We start from the raw sequence: 21803 nt of genomic DNA, 5'->3' as shown, positions 1-21803 counted from the left end.
TCAGAAATTTGTTACTTCATGATGAACCATAAAGCTGAGAACTACTTATTGAATAAATAAAAAGGTTTTATTTTTGTATTTATTTTCACATTTTGTCACGCACCAATGTGCAATTCAATTAAAATTCCAGATTTAAATGTTACAATAGTGGATATTTGATTACAGAAATGAAACAACAGCTTATCGAAACACAGTATCAGCCTTTGAAATTTTCTTTTTCTATTTTCACTCACAAGCACCTTCACTTTCTTGGGATGATTTACAACCAATGCATGAAGAAGAAAATTTACATTGAATGTAGTTGATAAATATAATTTGAAATTCACTCATTCTGAGACCAGTATTCTGTTTAACCCTCTAAGTGACACCGGTAAATATATACACAACTAGACTTTGGTGTTTTATTACTTTATTTACTACAATCAATTGTACTTGTATAAATATATCAATAATAGTTTCTCAGATAAGTATGAGTACCATTTTTTTTTGTTTCTATATCAGTAGCCTTGAGATGAGATATCAATGAACGAATGAGTAATGCTATCAATATTCATCGGTGGCCTTTGAGGCTCTCAACTTCAAACTGGTTTTGCACTCAGTTAGCATTTATTACCTGTGGATTTTCTCTTCTGATATAAACAATGGTAAGTTCATCACAGTAATGTTCCCTACATCATATAGTGTAAAATCAATACAGGCGTCATTTGTAAGAATATTTACAGCTAGTTTTCCTCCACCCCGTACATGGAAGTAAATAGATTGTCGCATAAACAATGTTTAGTTACATCCAATTTTACTCATTGTATTCTCTGAAATGATTCTTCTAATGAAGAATGAGCACTGCAGATAATATTGTTTGACACATTATCTCAAGAATGTAGCTGCTGAGATAATATCAATTATTCCCACTTACAGTGCGCATATATGATGATTACTGAAAATACGATGATTACTGAAAATATGCAACACAATGAAAACATCAACTTTTATAGTCCTGTCCTCCTCAGTTGCGCGCAATATTACGGTATATTAATAATTTTTACTTATGGACTGTCTGACAGCAACTGAATAAAACACAATTTTAGTGCCATACGCATTTCGCCTTTATTTTCTGCAAGGCATCGTCAGTGGCCTGGAATATGTACATATGTTAGCTATTTTATTTACATTTTTGTCATTGTGCCTATAGGTTATAAACAGTTCTGGTGGTTGGTATTTCCTATTAAGTAGTAATGTTTTGAACTGTACTTACAGGTTGCGTGGACAATTTCCTACATATTAAGCTCCTGTTACATTTTTGGTGTTGTTCTTCTTCTTATGAACGCCAATTTGCGGTTTTTTTCGCCATTCCACAACACTATGCACAGAACGCTTGTTTTAAAGCAATGTTTTGGTTTCTGTTGACGACTGTCAAATGTTTTTGCCAAAGATCGAATGTTATTGCCAAACTTATGGGTGTAACTATTGAAGTATCTGTGGTCTGTTCGTGTATGCATTTGTGTGTGTGTGTGTTTTTTTTTGGAGTGCTGTTGCTGTCAGACGGTCCGTAAGTAAAAATTATTAATATACCGTAACAATGAAAACAGTTTATGCGTACCCTTCAACGGAATAAGCATATTATTTTCTCAGTTAGAGGGATAAGCTGGACATTTGTGACTATTTCTTTTAGACCAGTATGACTAATTTCATACAGGTGGTACAGTTTCAGGGCAGATGAAATTCTGGCTGATTGTGTAATGAGCTGCTGGGAAGAGGTTGCAGAAGAAGACACAGAAGATTAAGAATTTGGAGGAGATTCTGATGCAGGTGATGTGGCTACTATTTCTACAGTTTCAAACATTACTACAGTAACTGGTGGTAATCTGGGTAACACAGTGTCAAGTGAAAGCAGCATCTCAATACTAAACCGGAGAGACTAGTCAAAGGTATTTTTGCGTAGAATAACATGACAGTGTTTGGTGGGTATGCCTTGATGGCGAGGTATATTCAGGGTTGTTAGCACTTGTGCTTGTGACTTTCAAGCGATTCTTTCGTTAAACTATAAACCAAAGCTAAGCAGCATCATGTAGTACCGGTAAACAGTAATTTCATTTCTCCTGTTTAGATGAACTATTTGACAGCTGTCCAGTCCTTCACAGAGGCTGTAAGATGTTGCATCATGGCTCAGTTTCCTGAAGTGGTCTCTCCAGTTTGGTATTGAGCTGACCGAGTGCATTAGTGGGTGAAACATCCAGTACAGATGCAGCAGGTAGAGTAGATTGTTTGCTTGTGCTTAAAGAAGCATTTCATTAAAGTTGTGAAACTGACTCCGATGCTAAAATGGCTGCAAATGTAGATTTTTATGCAAAATGTCTCCCTACTGAGGGCATATGTTTACTAACAGAAGTTGACATTAAAAATTTCCTGCAGATTTTTTCATGTTTTTTGAGCACAGGTTTTGTGTTCCTGATTCATTGGTGTGAAAATTTACCACCCCATAATTCATGATAGAAATATACAATAAATTTAGCAGGTTTAGTGATTTCTATTGCCAAAGAGTACATATGACATGGATTTCTTTGTTATGCTGGATAAAATGATTTTGTCACTCAAACAGTTAAGGTATTAACATCCGACTGTTCAAACAATTTTGACAGGTTGATTGTGCTTTGAATCATGATATGAAACCTTACCTCTTCCTTTTGTTGACATAGAATTTGTCACAAATGTTTCGGTGTTGCCTATACACCAGATAGCAGAAAGTGATGTATCCCATAAATATTCTAGGTACCACTGCAAATGCCACTCAGTTCATGGGATTAGGTAGATGATATTCAAGTATTCAAAGATGTTATCTTCAAAATCTTTTATTTTTCAGAAACTTGTAGAAGCTTTATTACAGAAGTGAACAATGTATATTTTAGCTTAAACATAAGATCTCACATTGAATGAACAACTATTTCAATAGATACTCAACTGCACTAATTACACTGAAATAAAAACAAACTGTATTTTGTGAAGAAACTTCACATTTCACTTAGGTCTCTTAATACTGCAGGTGAATATTATGGAAACCTTATGATAATTAGCATTCAGTTTTTAAAATGCACATATTTCTTCTTTTACTGCAGCAATGAACAAATGTGTTCTTTATAATTTTATGCCAAAACACTTAAGACTGAAGAAAGAAATTTATTAGGCTTTGTAGGTCATACTTGCGTAGGATTTCCAGTAACTGAGGAATCTTTCCTTTTACATTCTGTCCTTTAAATTTATGCCTGTCGATATAAAGGTCTGAGACCAAGCCTGGAATAGAAATTGTGAAAATATTTTATAGATATCCACAACCAAACATGCATGAGTACAATATTGTGCCTCAAATCACTGTTTTACAAGGGACTGAGCTGTTAATAATACATCTGAGAAGTTGAATGACTGCAACACTTCTTCCAATATCAGTATTTGACTTACAGGGAATCTTTGGTCATAAACCAGACTGATAAATGCCTTACAAACCACCTGAAAGGGTTCAGAGCACTTAAAATAGGGAAACTGAAGCATTTGGTGCAGAGAGGATTCTTGTGTTTTTGCCTGCACGAGAGCCATTTTCAACCAACACACACACACACACACACACACACACACACACACAGAGTTACGTGTCACCTATCACCCTTGTAAACATGTGTGGTGATACGTGTTTTAGCGTAACACTGTATTCTGCTCTTTTGCTGCGGTTTATGCTGCTCAATGGGAAGTGGCTGATGACTTGCATTCACGTGGGTGCTTCCCTGTCTTCTACGTACACCTGTCCTTGGAAAAAACCTACCACAGTGGGTTCTGATTTCAAACACTGAGGGCAGTATCCATCACGGGACAGATCACTTTACAAGCATTATGCACCATGACATTGATTCATCTGTTCGAAAGCCTTTCAGCCATTATCAGATGTAACAGTTCTCAATAAAAAAAAATGTCACTTTACATTGATGATAAGGTTCCATAACAAGTGAAATGCCAACCACGTGCTGAGAATCTTGCAACTTTTTGCGTCATGACAGCACGGGCACAAAGGAAAATCAGAGAGCAAGGTGAGATCTTGACCAGTGTTTCTGATTTTGATAAATCATTCTAATAACTTTACAAGGGCATGAAAAACCATAAGACAGATTTCTGGCAAAATTGACAGATTACTAATAACTGCTATATTGCAACAGGATTAATTCCAGACTAAACTTGGTTAAATTTATAGACACTCTGTCAACTCATACAAATACCCAGATGTAACAATTGGTAGGGGTATGAAATGGAATGATCACATATGCTTATTCATAGGTAAAGCAGATGAAAGAGTATTTCTTTCTTAAGATACTGGAAAAATGTTGTTGGTCCACAGAGGAGATTGCTTACAAACGACTTGTATGACCAATACTAGAATGTTGCCCAATGTGTGGGATGCATGCCAAACAGGGCTAAGAGGGGAAATTGAATGTGCAAAGAAGAATAGCACAAATGGCTGCTGCTTCATTTGTGAGAGAGGCATCACAAAAATGCTAAGAAAAATAAACTGACCCTGCACTTGAAGATGGATCTCAACTATCCCACAGAAGGACATGACTAAACTAACTACAGTGATTATTATTATTATTTTAGGGTGTTAACCTATAAGGTCAGCAGTGCCCTTACTCCAATGAGTGTGCACAAAGAAGCATTTAGGCAGTCATCTTTCCCATGTTCCATATACAAATCAAATGGAAAGAAACCATAATATTGAGACCCTCCGCCATGTACTTCATGTTGGTTTTGAGAGTATGGATGTGAATCCATGAGGCATCTGTCTTCATAAACATTTTCTTACAGTAAGTAACTATTTAAAGTTGTATTACTTAACAGTGAAAAGCCCTCGGGTTACCAGCTGCATAGCAATGTTACAATACCACAACCTTTTGATGAGTGTCTCACTCACCATCTTCTAGTGGAGTTATACTATTGGTATGCCCCTCTCCACTGGGCTGCAGATGGATGTGTACTGTCCAGTCAGTGGGTGGGAGGAGGAAGAGGCCGCAATGGTGAAGTAGTGGGTGTGCCGTTCACATCTCTGTGTGGGTATTCTGACTGTGTCTTGCAAGTTGGACATCGCTGGGCATGCTCTCATCTTATTGCTGCTGGCATGGGTTCCCCTGCTCCACTTAGTTGGTACCCTCCATCTCTGCTGACCAGATTCTCATGAATCTGTATTTTGGTGGATTCATTTAAAATGCTGTCCCAATAGCCGGTTGCTCGACAAAGCATGTTTGCATTCTGAAAGTCAAAGGTGGGGTCTCCCTTGAGGCTATGCTCTGCTAGCTATTGCTGATTTCTCTGTCTGTCCCAATCACACATGCCTGACGTCAGAGTTACGAAATTCAATGCTGTGTTTTTCCCAATGTACTGTTGGCCATAGTTGCAGGTGATATTGAATATTCCATGTATATTCAGTTTTAGTGGATCTCTGAAAATACCATGCCACTCCTTCGTTTTCGGCAGTGGTTGTAAGGTCATTTTTATATTGGATTTTTCAAGTAACCATGCAATTTTGGCTGAGAGCCATTCCACGTATGGGTCTCTTGTCTTCTTCCTCCTCTCTCCACTTTCCAGCATCTTGCTTGTCTCTTCTTGAATGAATGTACAACACAGCCTGCGAATAAAGCCAACAGTACAATGGGCAAATGAAGTGCTGTGTTTTAAAACCCTGTGAGAAGCACATCAGGCATGTGTAATTGGGTCAGACAGAGAAATCACTGATAGCAGAGCATAACCTAAAGGGAGATTCCACCTCTGACTTTCAGAATATAACGGTGTTTTGTCGAGCAACTGGCTACTCGCACAGCATTATAAAAGAAGCAATTGAAATACAGGTTCATGAGAATCTGGACAACATAGACAAAGGATACCAACTAAGTGCGGCATGGAATCCCACATTACCAGCAATATGACGAGACCACGTCTAGTGTCGTCCAACTTGCAAGACACAGCTGGATTGCACACAGAGATGTGAACAGTGCATCAATTACCACCACCACTGCAGCCTCACTCTGTCCTGCCCACCAGCCGGACAGTACACAGCTGTCCACAGCCAGGTTGAGGGGAGCACACCACTAGTATAAACCTTACAGCATCCACATATCTTGACACTTCACAAAAAGATTATGACTACGAGACTTGTCAGAACATTGTGGAATTTTAACACTGCCACCCACCTGAACCCTGAGGGCCAACAGTATGTGCTGGGAAAGGTACATTCACATATAAGTGCATTACTTATGTTAGTATTTTGGATTAACTGTAGTTTCTGCTGCATATTTGTTTGGTCTGATTTGCATCTTCCCTTAAAAGGGTATGACAACAGATGATTGCATCAGATCACTGGTCAAGGCTGTTGTTACTGGCTACTGCACATCAGATGCAGAAAACAGTTCACAAGCCCCCGTGCAACAAGAAAGGGTTCTGCATCTTGTCACTTACGATTATTCGTGGCTAAAATAAAATATTTAGTACAGCAGATATGAATTTCTCAGTAGAACCAACTGATTTGTGTATATATATATATATATATATATATCTAAAAACAAAGATGATGTGACTTACCAAATGAAAGTGCTGGCAGGTCGACAGACACACAAATGAACACAAACATACACACAAAATTCTAGCTTTCGCAACCAACGGTTGCCTCGTCAGGAAAGAGGGAAGGAGAAGGAAAGACAAAAGGATATGGGTTTTAAGGGAGAGGGTAAGGAGTCATTCCAATCCCGGGAGCGGAAAGACTTACCTTAGGGGGAAAAAAGGACAGGTATACACTCGCACACACACACATATCCATCCATACATACAAGACACAAGCAGACATTTGTAAAGGCAAAGAGTTTGCCTTTACAAATGTCTGCTTGTGTCTTGTATGTATGGATGGATATGTGTGTGTGTGCGAGTGTATACCTGTCCTTTTTTCCCCCTAAGGTAAGTCTTTCCGCTCCTGGGATTGGAATGACTCCTTACCCTCTCCCTTAAAACCCATATCCTTTTGTCTTTCCTTCTCCTTCCCTCTTTCCTGACGAGGCAACCGTTGGTTGCGAAAGCTAGAATTTTGTGTGTATGTTTGTGTTCATTTGTGTGTCTGTCGACCTGCCAGCACTTTCATTTGGTAAGTCACATCATCTTTGTTTTTAGATATATTTTTCCTTCGTGGAGTGTTTCCTTCTATTATAACCATATATATATATATATATATATATATATATATATATATATATATATATATATATTGAAATATGTCTGCTTGTGTCTGTATATGTGTGGATGGATATGTGTGTGCGTGCGAGTGTATACCCGTCCTTTTTTCCCCCTAAGGTAAGTCTTTCCGCTCCCGGGACTGGAATGACTCCTTACCCTCTCCCTTAAAACCCACATCCTTTCGTCTTTCCCTCTTTCCTGATGAGGCAACAGTTTGTTGCGAAAGCTTGAATTTTGTGTGTATGTTTGTGTTCGTTTGTGTGTCTGTCGACCTGCCAGCACTTTCATTTGGTAAGTCACATCATCTTTGTTTTTAGGTATATTTTTCCTCCGTGGAATGTTTCCTTCTATTATATATATATAAAGATGATGAGACTTACCAAACAAAAGCGCTGGCAGGTCGATAGACACACAAACAAACACAAACATACACACAAAATTCAAGCTTTCGCAACAAACTGTTGCCTCATCAGGAAAGAGGGAAGGAGAGGGAAAGACGAAAGGATGTGGGTTTTAAGGGAGAGGGTAAGGAGTCATTCCAGTCCCGGGAGCGGAAAGACTTACCTTATGGGGAAAAAAGGACGGGTATACACTCACACACACACACATATCCATCCACACATATACAGACACAAGCAGACATTTGTAAAGCAAAGTGTTAGGGCAGAGATGTCAGTCGAGGCGGAGGTACAGAGGCAAAGATGTTGTTGAAGGACAGGTGAGGTATGAGCGGCGGCAAATTGAAATTAGAAATTAGCGGAGATTGAGGCCTGGCGGATAGCGCGAAGAAAGGATATGCTGAAGGGCAAGTTTCCATCTCCGGAGTTCTGACAGGTTGGTGTTAGTGGGAAGTATCCAGATAACCCAGACGGTGTAACACGGTGCCAAGATGTGCTGGCCGTGCACCAAGGCATGTTTAGCCACAGGGTGATCCTCATTACCAACAAACACTGTCTGCCTGTGCCCATTCATGCGAATGGACAGTTTGTTGCTGGTCATTCCCACATAGAACGCTTCACAGTGGAGGCAGGTCAGTTGGTAAATCACGTGGGTGCTTTCACACGTGGCTCTGCCTTTGATTGTGTACACCTTCCGGGTTACAGGACTGGAATAGGTGGTGGTGGGAGGGTGCATGGGACAGGTTTTACACTAGGGGCAGTTACAGGGGTAGGAGCCAGAGGGTAGGGAAGATGGTTTGGGGATTTCATAGGGATGAACTAAGAGGTTACGAAGGTTAGGTGGATGGCGGAAAGACACTCTTTGTGGAGTGGGGAGGATTTCATGAAGGATGGATCTCATTTCAGGGCAGGATTTGAGGAAGTCGTATCCCTGCTGGAGAGCCACATTCAGAATCTGATCCAGTCCCAGAAAGTATCCTGTCACAAGTGGGGCACTTTTGGGGTTCTTCTGTGGAAGGTTCCGGGTTTGAGGAGATGAGGAAGTGGCTCTGTTATTTGCTTCTGTACCAGGTCGGGAGGGTAGTTACGGGATGCAAAAGCTGTTTTCAGGTTGTTGGTGTAATGGTTCAAGGATTCTGGACTGGAGCAGATTCGTTTGCCACGAAGACCTAGGCTGTAGGGAAGGGACCGTTTGATGTGGAATGGGTGGCAGCTGTCATAATGGAGGTACTGTTGCTTGTTGGTGGGTTTGATGTGGACAGACGTGTGAAGCTGGCCATTGGACAGGTGGAGGTCAACGTCAAGGAAAGTGGCATGGGATTTAGAGTAGGACCAGGTGAATCTGATGGAACCAAAGGAGTTGAGGTTGGAGAGGAAATTCTGGAGCTCTTCTTCACTGTGAGTCCAGATCATGAAGGTGTTATCAATAAAACCAAACTTTGGGTTGGCAGGCCTGGGTAACCAAGAAGGCTTCCTCTAAGCGACCCATGAATAGGTTGGCGTACGAGGGGGCCATCCTGGTACCCATGGCTGTTCCCTTTAATTGTTGGTATGTCTGGCCTTCAAAAGTGAAGAAGTTGTGGGTCAGGATGAAGCTGGCTAAGGTAATGAGGGAAGAGGTTTTAGGTAGGGCGGCAGGTGATCGGCGTGAAAGGAAGTGCTCCATCGCAGCAAGGCCCTGGACATGCGGAATATTTGTGTATAAGGAAGTGGCATCAATGGTTACAACGATGGTTTCCGCGGGGAACAGACTGGGTAGGGATTCCAGGCGTTCGAGAAAGTGGTTGGTGTCTTTGATGAAGGATGGGAGACTGCATGTAATGGGTTGAAGGTGTTGATCTATGTAGGCAGAGATGCGTTCTGTGGGGGCTTGGTAACCAGCTACAATGGGACGGCCGGGATGATTGGGTTTGTGAATTTTGGGAAGAAGGTAGAAGGTAGGGGTGCGGGGTGTTGGTGGGGTCAGGAGGTTGATGGAGTCAGGTGAAAGGTTTTGTAGGGGGCCTAAGGTTCTGAGGATTCCTTGAAGCTCCGCCTGGACATCAGGAATGGGATTACCTTGGCAAACTTTGTAAGTAGTGTTGTCTGAAAGCTGACGCAGTCCCTCAGCCACATACTCCCGACGATCAAGTACCTCAGTCGTGGAACCCTTGTCCGCCGGAAGAATTACGATGGATTGGTCAGCCTTCAGATCACGGATAGCCTGGGCTTCAGCAGTGGTGATGTTGGGAGTAGGATTAAGGTTTTTTAAGAAGGATTGAGAGGCAAGGCTGGAAGTCAGAAATTCCTAGAAGGTTAGGAGAGGGTGATTTTGAGGAAGAGGAGGTTGGTCCCGCTGTGACGGAGGACGGAACTGTTCCAGGCATGGTTCAATTTGGATAGTGTCTTGGGGAGTTGGATCATTAGGAGTAGGATTAGGATCATTTTTCTTCGTGGCAAAGTGATATTTCCAGCAGAGAGTACGGGTGTAGGACAGTAAATCTTTGACGAGGGCTGTTTGGTTAAATCTGGGAGTGGGGCTGAAGGTGAGGCCTTTGGATAGGACAGAGGTTTCGGATTGGGAGAGAGGTTTGGAGGAAAGGTTAACTACTGAATTGGGGTGTTGTGGTTCCAGATTGTGTTGATTGGAATTTTGAGGTTTTGGAGGGAGTGGAGCTGGAAGTGGGAGATTGAGTAGATGGGAGAGACTGGGTTTGTGTGCAATGAGAGGAGGTTGAGGTTTGCTGGAAAGGTTGTGAAGGGTGTGTGAGTTGCCTTTCCAGAGGTGGGAAAGCAGGAGATTGGATAGTTTTTTAAGGTGGAGGGTGGCATGCTGTTCTAATTTGCGGTTGGCCTGTAGGAGGATGCTCTGAACAACCGGTGTGGATGTGGGAGAGGAAAGGTTGAGGACTTTTATTAAGGATAGGAGTTGATGGGTGTGTTGATTGGCTGAGTGGATGTGTAGGTAAAGGATTAGGTGGGTGAGGGCAATGAATTGTTCGGTTTGGAACTGGTATAGGGACTGATGGAAAGAAGGGTTGCAGCCAGAGATGGGAACTTTAAGTGTGAGGCCTTTGGGGGTGATGCCAAATGTCAGACAAGCCTGAGAAAATAAAATATGGGAGTGTAATCTGGCTAGGGTGAAGGCATGTTTGCGGAGGGAATGTAAATAAACCTTAATGGGGTCGTTGTGGAGGTGTTGTGAGGGTGACATGGTACTAGAAGGTGGAAAGTGGAACACGAGGCTGAAATGAAAATGAAAATAAATATAAAAATATATGGGGAGAGATAAAGGTAAAACTAGAAAGCAAATGGAGATCTGGCGTGAAAAAAGGCGAAAAAGGGTTGGTTAGAGCTGGGCTGTTGATCCTGTGGTGAACTTGTGTAGGTAGATAATGATGTGCATAAAGGTTAGGTGGTTGTGTTGCCGCCAAAACACGTTAAAGGGTGGAGAAATACGGGAAAATTTCGAAAAAACTACGTGAGGATGTATTAAAAGGAGTGGTTTGGTGGTGGCAGATTATGGAAATGAAGCTAACAATTGTCTGATGAAGAAATAATGACGTTAAAACCTGTGGGAAGCGGCTAAAAATGATCGGTGATGTGAGAAAAACGGAAATGGAAATAAAGCCAAAGTTATTAAAACTAGCCGAAAAGGTTGTTTAATAGCTGAAAGGAACTGTTTGTGAACTGGAAACGGTGGATTTTATAGCAGCGGTAGTGTTGAAAGCGGAAAAAAATTTTTTGGTTATGCTTTGGAAGTGGGTTACGTATTATTACGTATTATTGAGTATATATCAGCGGGATAAAACTGTATACTGGATTACGGTAAAAAAGGAGAAGGTGAATAGAAAGTGAAACTGCTGGCAAAAACAGGAGGAGGAAATAAGACGACAGAAAAGACTACGAAATGTAACAGTGACAATAACAATAACAATTACAAACGTAATTGTTGGGTTCAAATTAATGATATGAATATAATAGAGGGAAACATTCCACGTGGGATAAATATATCTAAAAAGAAACATGATGAGACTTACCAAACAAAAGCGCTGGCAGGTCGATAGACACACAAACAAAACAAACATACACACAAAATTCAAGCTTATCCGCTGACCAATCCATCGTCATTCTTCCGGTGGACAAGGGTTCCACGACTGTGGTACTTGATCGTCAGGAGTATGTGGCTGAGGGACTGCGTCAGCTTTCAGACAACACTACTTACAAAGTTTGCCAAGGTAACCCCATTCCTGATGTCCAGATGGAGCTTCAAGGAATCCTCAGAACCTTAGGCCCCCTACAAAACTTTTCACCTGACTCCATCAACCTCCTGACCCCACCAACACCCCGCACCCCTACCTTCTACCTTCTTCCCAAAATTCACAAACCCAATCATCCCGGCCGTCCCATTGTAGCTGGTTACCAAGCCCCCACAGAACGCATCTCTGCCTACGTAGATCAACACCTTCAACCCATTACATGCAGTCTCCCATCCTTCATCAAAGACACCAACCACTTTCTCGAACGCCTGGAATCCCTACCCAGTCTGTTACCCCCGGAAACCATCCTTGTAACCATTGATGCCACTTCCTTATACACAAATATTCCGCATGTCCAGGGCCTTGCTGCGATGGAGCACTTCCTTTCACGCCGATCACCTGCCGCCCTTCCTAAAACCTCTTTCCTCATTACCTTTGCCACCTTCATCCTGACCCACAACTTCTTCACTTTTGAAGGCCAGACATACCAACAATTAAAGGGAACAGCCATGGGTACCAGGATGGCCCCCTCGTACGCCAACCTATTCATGGGTCGCTTAGAGGAAGCCTTCTTGGTTACCCAGGCCTGCCAACCCAAAGTTTGGTACAGATTTAGTGATGACATTTTCATGATCTGGACTCACAGTGAAGAAGAACTCCAGAATTTCCTCTCCAACCTCAACTCCTTTGGTTCCATCAGATTCACCTGGTCCTACTCTAAATCCCATGCCACTTTCCTTGACGTTGACCTCCACCTGTCCAATGGCCAGCTTCACACGTCTGTCCACATCAAACCCACCAACAAGCAACAGTACCTCCATTATGACAGCTGCCACCCATTCCACATCAAACGGTCCCTTCCCTACAGCCTAGGTCTTCGTGGCAAACGAATCTGCTCCAGTCCAGAATCCTTGAACCATTACACCAACAACCTGAAAACAGCTTTTGCATCCCGTAACTACCCTCCCGACCTGGTACAGAAGCAAATAACAGAGCCACTTCCTCATCTCCTCAAACCCGGAACCTTCCACAGAAGAACCCCAAAAGTGCCCCACTTGTGACAGGATACTTTCTGGGACTGGATCAGATTCTGAATGTGGCTCTCCAGCAGGGATACGACTTCCTCAAATCCTGCCCTGAAATGAGATCCATCCTTCATGAAATCCTCCCCACTCCACAAAGAGTGTCTTTCCGCCGTCCACATAACCTTCGTAACCTCTTAGTTCATCCCTATGAAATCCCCAAACCACCTTCCCTACCCTCTGGCTCCTACCCCTGTAACCGCCCCCAGTGTAAAACCTGTCCCATGCACCCTCCCACCACCACCTATTCCAGTCCTGTAACCCAGAAGGTGTACACGATCAAAGGCAGAGCCACGTGTGAAAGCACCCACGTGATTTACCAACTGACCTGCCTACACTGTGAAGCGTTCTATGTGGGAATGACCAGCAACAAACTGTCCATTCACATGAATGGACACAGGCAGACAGTGTTTGTTGGTAATGAGGATCACCCTGTGGCTAAACATGCCTTGGTGCACGGCCAGCACATCTTGGCACAGTGTTACACCGTCCGGGTTATCTGGATACTTCCCACTAACACCAACCTGTCAGAACTCCGGAGATAGGAACTTGCCCTTCAGCATATCCTCTCTTCGCGCTATCCGCCAGGCCTCAATCTCCGCTAATTTCTAATTTCAATTTGCCGCCGCTCATACCTCACCTGTCCTTCAACAACATCTTTGCCTCTGTACTTCCGCCTCGACTGACATCTCTGCCCTAACTCTTTGCCTTTACAAATGTCTGCTTGTGTCTGTGTATATGCGGATGGATATGTGTGTGTGTGCGCGCGCGAGTGTATACCTGTCTTTTTTTCCCCCTAAGCTAAGTCTTTCAGCTCCCGGGATTGGAATGACTCCTTACCCTCTCCCTTAAAACCCAAATCCTTTCGTCTTTCCCTCTCCTTCCCTCTTTCCTGATGAGGCAAACGTTGGTTGCGAAAGCTTGAATTTTGTGTGTATATCGACCTGCCAGCGCTTTTGTTTGGTAAGTCTCATCATCTTTGTTTTTAGATATATTTTTCCCATGTGGAATGTTTCCCTCAATTAGGGAAACACATGGAATGTCCCCCCCCCCCTCTCTCTCTCTCTCTCTCTCTATATATATATATATATAGTTATAATAGAAGGAAACATTCCACGAAGGAAAAATATACCTAAAAACAAAGATGATGTGACTTACCAAATGAAAGTGCTGGCAGGTCGACAGACACACAAACGAACACAAACATACACACAAAATTCAAGCTTTCGCAACAAACTGTTGCCTCATCAGGAAAGAGGGAAGGAGAGGGAAAGACGAAAGGATGTGGGTTTTAAGGGAGAGGGTAAGGAGTCATTCCAGTCCCGGGAGCGGAAAGACTTACCTTAGGGGGAAAAAAGGACGGGTATATACTCGCACACATACACATATCCATCCACACATATACAGACACAAGCAGACATATTTAAAGACAAAGAGTTTGGGCAGAGATGTCAGTCGAGGCAGAAGTGCAGAGGCAAAGATGTTGTCTGTGTATATGCGGATGGGTATGTGTGTGTGCGCGCGCGCGAGTGTATACCTGTCCTTTTTTCCCCCTAAGCTAAGTCTTTCCGCTCCCGGGACTGGAATGACTCCTTACCCTCTCCCTTAAAACCCACATCCTTTCGTCTTTCCCTCTCCTTCCCTCTTTCCTGATGAGGCAACAGTTTGTTGCGAAAGCTTGAATTTTGTGTGTATGTTTGTGTTCGTTTGTGTGTCTGTCGACCTGCCAGCACTTTCATTTGGCAAGTCACATCATCTTTGTTTTTAAGTATATTTTTCCTTCGTGGAATGTTTCCTTCTATTATAACCATATATATATATATATATATATATATATATATATATATATATATATATATATGTTTAAAAAGAAAGATGATGAGACTTACCAAACAAAAGCGCTGGCAGGTCGATAGACACACAAACAAACACAAACATACACACAAAATCTAGCTTTCGCAACCAATGGTTGCCTCGTCAGGAAAGAGGGAAGGAGAGGGAAAGACAAAAGGATTTGGGTTTTAAGGGAGAGGGTAAGGAGTCATTCCAATCCCGGGAGCGGAAAGGGATTGGAATGACTCCTTACCCTCTCCCTTAAAACCCAAATCCTTTTGTCTTTCCCTCTCCTTCCCTCTTTCCTGACGAGGCAACCATTGGTTGCGAAAGCTAGATTTTGTGTGTATGTTTGTGTTTGTTTGTGTGTCTATCGACCTGCCAGCGCTTTTGTTTGGTAAGTCTCATCATCTTTCTTTTTAAACATATTTTTCCCACGTGGAACGTTTCCCTCTATTATATTCATATATATATATATATATATATATATATATATATATATATATATTGTCTTTAAATATGTCTGCTTGTGTCTGTATATGTGTGGATGGATATGTGTGTGTGTGTGTGCGCGAGTGTGTACCCGTCCTTTTTTCCCCCTAAGGTAAGTTTGTTGACTGGAATGACTCCTTACCCTCTCCCTTAAAACTCACATCCTTTCGTCTTTCCCTCTCGTTCCCTCTTTCCTGATGAGGCAACAGTTTGTTGCGAAAGCTTGAATTTTGTGTGTATGTTTGTGTTCGTTTCTGTGTCTGTCGACCTGCCAGCACTTTCATTTGGTAAGTCACATCTACTTATATATATATATATATATATATATATATATATATAACTTCTGCACCATTTTAGTGCAGTAATGTGTTCATTGTAAATAAGTGTGTGTGTGTGTGTGTGTGTGTGTGTGTGTGTGTGTGTGTGTGCGCGTGTGTGTGTAAGTACAATCTAACTTCTGCACCATTTCAGTGAAGTAATACGTTCATTGTAAGTAAGTATTGTAGTAGTTCTATTATATGTTTGTTACCTTATAAATAAATTAAAAAACAGTTTTTAATTGTAAATTCAGTGCATTAATAAAAATTAGTAAATGAGTGTTTGTAAAATGATTCTTTCATATAGTGTTCATTTAAAAAAAAAAAGAAAGAAAAGAGAGAGAATCACTAGTCTATAACAGAAGATTCTTGTAGTTAACATTTATATTATTTGGGAGTAAAACTGAGCATGAGTATTATGTTGAGTGACCTTTTGAGGAGCTGGAAGGTTCTATTCATGGCAAATTAATTAGACATCTTTGGATATCACTGACTTAAAACTGATGCACAGGAAAAAAGGACAGGTATACACTAGCACACACACACATATCCATCCGCATATATATATATATATTAGGGGGAAAAAAGGACGGGTATATACTCGCACACACACACATATACATCCACACATATACAGACACAAGCAGACATATTTAAAGACAAAGAGTGAAACTCTTTCCCCCTAAGGTAAGTCTTTCCGCTCCCGGGACTGGAATGACTCCTTACCCTCTCCCTTAAAACTCACATCCTTTCGTCTTTCCCTCACCTTCCCTCTTTCCTGATGAGGCAACAGTTTGTTGCGAAAGCTTGAATTTTGTGTGTATGTTTGTGTTCGTTTCTGTGTCTGTCGACCTGCCAGCACTTTCATTTGGTAAGTCACATCATCTTTGTTTTTAAGTATATTTTTCCTTCGTGGAATGTTTCCTTCTATTATAACCATATATATATAACTTCTGCACCATTTTAGTGCAGTAATGTGTTCATTGTAAATAAGTGTGTGTGTGTGTGTGTGTGTGTGTGTGTGTGTGTGTGTGTGTAAGTACAATCTAACTTCTGCACCATTTCAGTGAAGTAATATGTTCATTGTAAGTAAGTATTGTAGTAGTTCTATTATATGTTTGTTACCTTATAAATTAAAAAACAGTTTTTAATTGTAAATTCAGTGCATTAATAGAACTTAGTAAATGAGTGTTTGTAAAATGATTCTTTCATATAGTGTTCATTTAAAAAAAAAAAGAAAGAAAAGAGAGAGAATCACTAGTCTATAACAGAAGATTCTTGTAGTTAACATTTATATTATTTGGGAGTAAAACTGAGCATGAGTATTATGTTGAGTGACCTTTTGAGGAGCTGGAAGGTTCTATTCATGGCAAATTAATTAGACATCTTTGGATATCACTGACTTAAAACTGATGCACAGGAAATTCAACAAGGGGAATCTTATATGGACACACCAAAGGATAAAAAAACACTGAAAAAACTCTGCTTTGCAAAATAAATGATATTTTAAGAACAAAAGTAATGAAAGACAGTTGTACCATAAAGCCTTTCAAGTTGCTGTGGATGCTGAGAGTACCGTAGCTGTACTTCCTTCTCAGCGGCCAATAGCTCACGGTATTCAGGCAGAAGTGACTGCTCCCATCCAGATTCTCTTTCACGCAGCTCGTGAAGAGCCTCCAATAGTGACACTTCGTGTGCCATTTTCTGCTGTTCTTCGAGGCGAGGATGAAGGCGATGTAATACACTTATAACACTCTCCTCATTCACTGCTGCAATTATAATGTACAGCCTCTGTGAGATGTATAAGGAGGCAAAGATTTCCAATGAGACAAGAAAACATTAACATCAGTTCCTGAAGTTAAAACATTACATAGCGTAAAACCAACTAGTAAACTCGTACCCCAAATACATTGACTGTATAGACTGGCAGTATGCTTCTAAATTTCATTTTCTAAGCAATTTATTAGTCACAAAATTCTAATAACGGGGAGCTGCATAAGTAACTGTATGATGATTAGACAGGTGCACAGGTCAATGGTTGCCACACAGTCTGGAACACATACATTGTATTTTACGTTGCTTAGATAATGTCGTGTCACCTTTCAGGAGCCATTTCCACGGTTGGACAGGATCAAGTAAGCGCCATCAGTGTACCATATCTCTCCCTCAGGTTTGGCAGTCTTGTAACCAAGCTGCACCGATACATCTGATGTCAATATCTGTCTCACCCAACAATTGCTTAGATTTTCATTTTGTTAAGAATATAGCCTGGAATGGCAGAAAGGATCCCAGAAAAATAGGAAAAGAATCTTCATGACAGGTTAAAACTGTTCCGTAACTCACGACTAAAATCCAGATCTTTGCCAATGAATGGCAGCGGAATGTGTTCCTGTCTACAAACAGTGAATAGTTTAGCTGTAATCCAATTTTTGCAAGTATTAGCATAAAGCCATGCCATCAATCATAGTTATTTTCCCATGTGTTTTAGATGAGTCTCACATTAATTAATTGTACTTGATTCAAGGCAGTGAAGTTCAAAATGCAAGTCATTTGTTCGATATTCAACACCATCTAATCTGTCATTGGTGTAACTTTATGATGTGCAATGATATTATCATAATGTGCAAAACAGCAGAAAAAATATTAAAAACGTACAGGGTCTTCCAAATGTTTAGGGTCAAGAATTACACAAACAGTAGAGGATCTTAAACTGATGGTTGGAAATGAATATTACAAGTGGTTAGAGGTGTTCAATAAGCAATGCATGTGCTTGTAAACTGCTTATGTTTCATTACAAGCAACTGTCTATCAGATTAACATTGGTGGTGCCACCTTAAAAAACGATATTGTGTTGTCTTTGATGTGTCCATGGTGTTTATCCTTGGCTAATTCATGACTGTTGGTTGAAGATAGAGGACTAATCATTACAAGAACTTGCAGGCATGCATTTCTTGTATGGTGCAGCAGAAAGTAATGCTCAGAAAGTCAAACTGTTTTAACGTCAAGTTGAACACATATATTTCAAAACGACACATAAGTCACTGAGCAAGTTGACAAAGCAAGACATGTGAACACAGTAACATTCGAATGAGCACTGCCTCCAAGTCTAGCGGCCGCTGGCTGGCTGGCCGCTTAGGTGGCGTGGCTGCTGCACGGCTGGCAGACAGTGCTGCTGTGTAGAGGACGTGCATAACTGCGCGGCAGCACTTTGAATGATCGGCGGGTCACAACACCTTCCCCCCCTTTGAAATTTTTGCACTGGTCTTGATGGAGGTGTCCTGTAGATTGCTAACGTCCATAGGCATTGTTTGACTGGCCGTAAAGTCTCGAGGAGGCGGCTTCCCGTACAGACGGAAGTGTCCCTGATGATAACGGGTCGAGATGACAGGAGACGTAGGGGTCGAATCTGCTGGGGTCCCGTGCACCAATCTGCCCGTTGCGGCAAGTCCAGTTGATATAACAGGAGACATAGGTGATGTGTCGGCGTCCAAAGGAGAAGGAGGCAAGGAGATTGGCTCCGACAGATGATGGTCATCCGGTTCCTGCACGGCCACGTCTCCTGGTGGCATCCGTTCTTGTGCTGGCACCGAGATGACGGTGAGAGGGCTGCGTTGTGAATAATGAGAGATGCCAAGATCCCGAGCATCAGGTAGAGGTGAAGGTGGTGTAGCGGCATTCGGAACAGGTGTTGCCGGCACACGAGGCCGAAGCTGGTCTGAATGACTCACTGCAACACCCATGTCTGTCTGGATTTCATACAGGCGTCGGCCACGGTGTCGTAAGATGCAGCCCGGACTCCATTTTAGCTGCCTGCCATATCCCCGTACCCAGACAAAGTCGTCGGTGGTGAACCGGCCAAGCGAAGGCACCCGCGACCGTGAGGTGGAAGGGCACAGAAGATGAAGTAGCGTGTGGGGCTGTCGGCCATTTAAGAGCTCAGCCGGGCTGTGGTCGCCCATGGGGGTGAAACGGTAAGATACCGGGAACTGAAGAAGTGCATCATCAGCAGCAGAAGAAGTCAGGAGTTTCCGCATCTGAGCCTTAAATGTGTGGACCAGTCATTCAGCCTCACCGTTTGATTATGGATGGAACGGAGGGGCCGTGACATGCATAACGCCGTGACGAGCACAAAAATCCGCAAATTCGGAAGAGGCAAATTGTGGACCATTATCAGTAACAAGAGTAGAGGGAAGGCCTTCCAAAGAAAAAATGCGGGTGAGAGCACTCGTGGTTGCGGTGGTGGTAAGCGACGTGCAATGGACAATGAATGGAAAGTTAGAGTAGACGTCAATTGCGAGGAGCCAATAAGTACCTAAAAAAGGTCCCACAAAGTCAGCATGATTGCGCTCCCAGGGCGTCTCAAGCGAAGGCCACGATGACAAAGATGACATCGGGGCGGCGGCCTGTGACGCAAAAGGGCCTCAGGCAGCGACCATGTGTGCTATTTCAGAGTCGATGCCAGGCCAGTACACATGACGGCGCGCCAGAGATTTTGTACGAGAGACACCCCAGTGCCCTTGGTGAAGGAGGCGCAAGACCGAAGCAAGCAAAGATGCAGGTACCACAACAGGCGGTGAAGCATTGTCAGTGGAAAGGAGGATAACACCATCCCTAGCCGCGAGGCGGTAGCGCAAAGCTTAATAGTTCTGCAACGAGTCAGAAGTCTTAGCGGACGGGTGATCTGGCCAACCCTTCTGAATACGGCGTAAAGCCCGGGAAAGGGTAGGGTCAGAACCCGTAGCAGCAGCCAGCCAGTCCCTGGTGATGGGGAATCCGTCCACAACCCGCTGCTCGGTAACATCCAGGATTCGCATGTTGAGCCGTCAGCCGGAAATGAATCTCATAATTGAAACGAGACAAGTAAAGAGGCCAATGCTGGAGGCGGTGTGCAGCCTTGTTGGGAAGTGACGATGATGGATAAAACAAGGAAACAAGTGGTTTGTGATCCGTAACAAGATGAAATTTGGATCCATAGAGAAAAACACCAAACTTATGAAGTGCATAAATAATGGCCAAAGCTTCTTTTCCAATTTGAGAATACTTTTGTTGGGTATCTGTGAGCGTTTTGGAGGCATAAGGCATAAGCAATGGGTTGTTCAGAGCCATCAGAAAAACGGTGCGCAAGGACTGCATCGACCCCGTATTGAGAGGCGTCCGTGGCAAGAACAAGATGTTGGCCAGGTCGATAAGTAGCCAGGCACGGGGCCTGTTTCAACATAGTCTTCAATTTCTGGAAAGCCACATCGCATGACGCAGCCCAGTGAAAAGGCACATTTTTGTGCAACAGGCGATGCAACGGCTGAGCCACTGACGCAACAGATAGTAAAAACTTGTGATAGTATGCTATTTTCCCCAAGAAGGCCTGCAGTTCCTTAACAGATGTAGGGCAAGGAAGGGCATCAATCGCAATGACAGTTTGCTGATCGGACGAATACCATCCCGAGAGAGTTGAAACCCCAAGTACGTGATAGATGCCTGAAAAAATTTTGATTTCTGAAGATTACACTTAAGACCGGCAGTCTGTAAGACATGAAAAAGTGTGTGGAGGTTCTGAAGATGTTCTTCAGTGGTGGAGCCAGTGACAACAATGTCGTCCATGTAATTTATACACCCAGGGACAGTGAGCAATAATTGTTCCAAAAATCGCTGAAAGAGAGCAGGGGCGCTGACAACCCCGAATGGCAATCGTTGGTACTGATAGAGGCCGAAAGGCGTGTTAAGGACCAGAAACTGCCGGGAAGCAGTGTCGACAGGAAGTTGATGATAAGCTTCTGTCAGGTCAATTTTAGAAAAATACTGGCCTCCCGCAAGTTTAGTGAACAATTCTTCAGGTCGGGGCATAGGGTAAGTGTCGATGAGGCATTGCGCATTTACAGTGGCTTTAAAACCGCCACAGAGATGAATATCACCATTGGGCTTAGCAATGACAACAACAGGAGAGGACCACTCACTGGAAGTGACAGGAAGCAAGACCCCTGAAGTAGTGAGACGATCCAGCTCCCGCTTTACCCGATCACGAAGGGCCACAGGAATGGGCCGAGCCCGAAAAAACTTAGGCCGAGCAGTGGGTTTGAGTGCGATATGAGCTTCAAAGCCATTTGCACAGCCTAACCCAGGAAAAAAAGGGACGAAAATGTCATCGACAAGGAATCCAATTGAGCATAAGGAATAACATCAGAGATGATACTGACAGAG

General features: G+C 42.7%; 1 protein-coding gene across 2 annotated transcripts in view; it reads right to left on the bottom strand.

The window, feature by feature from the left end:
• Nucleotides 1-2830: 2830 nt before the first annotated feature.
• LOC126094940 (Bardet-Biedl syndrome 7 protein homolog) overlaps nucleotides 2831-21803 on the bottom strand; it is a 169288-nt gene continuing 150315 nt past the window's right edge. For both annotated transcript variants that reach the window (XM_049909588.1, XM_049909589.1), the window contains 2 exons: nucleotides 17147-17377; nucleotides 2831-3285 (listed from right to left, as the gene is read on the bottom strand). In XM_049909588.1, coding sequence (XP_049765545.1) covers nucleotides 3152-3285; nucleotides 17147-17377 — 365 coding nt within the window. In that variant the 3' untranslated portion in view covers nucleotides 2831-3151. The remainder of the gene's footprint in view (nucleotides 3286-17146; nucleotides 17378-21803) is intronic.

This window comes from Schistocerca cancellata, chromosome 8 (genome assembly GCF_023864275.1).
Source record: "Schistocerca cancellata isolate TAMUIC-IGC-003103 chromosome 8, iqSchCanc2.1, whole genome shotgun sequence".
NCBI lineage: Eukaryota > Metazoa > Arthropoda > Insecta > Orthoptera > Acrididae > Schistocerca > Schistocerca cancellata.
This window is presented reverse-complemented; position numbering and strand designations above follow the sequence as displayed.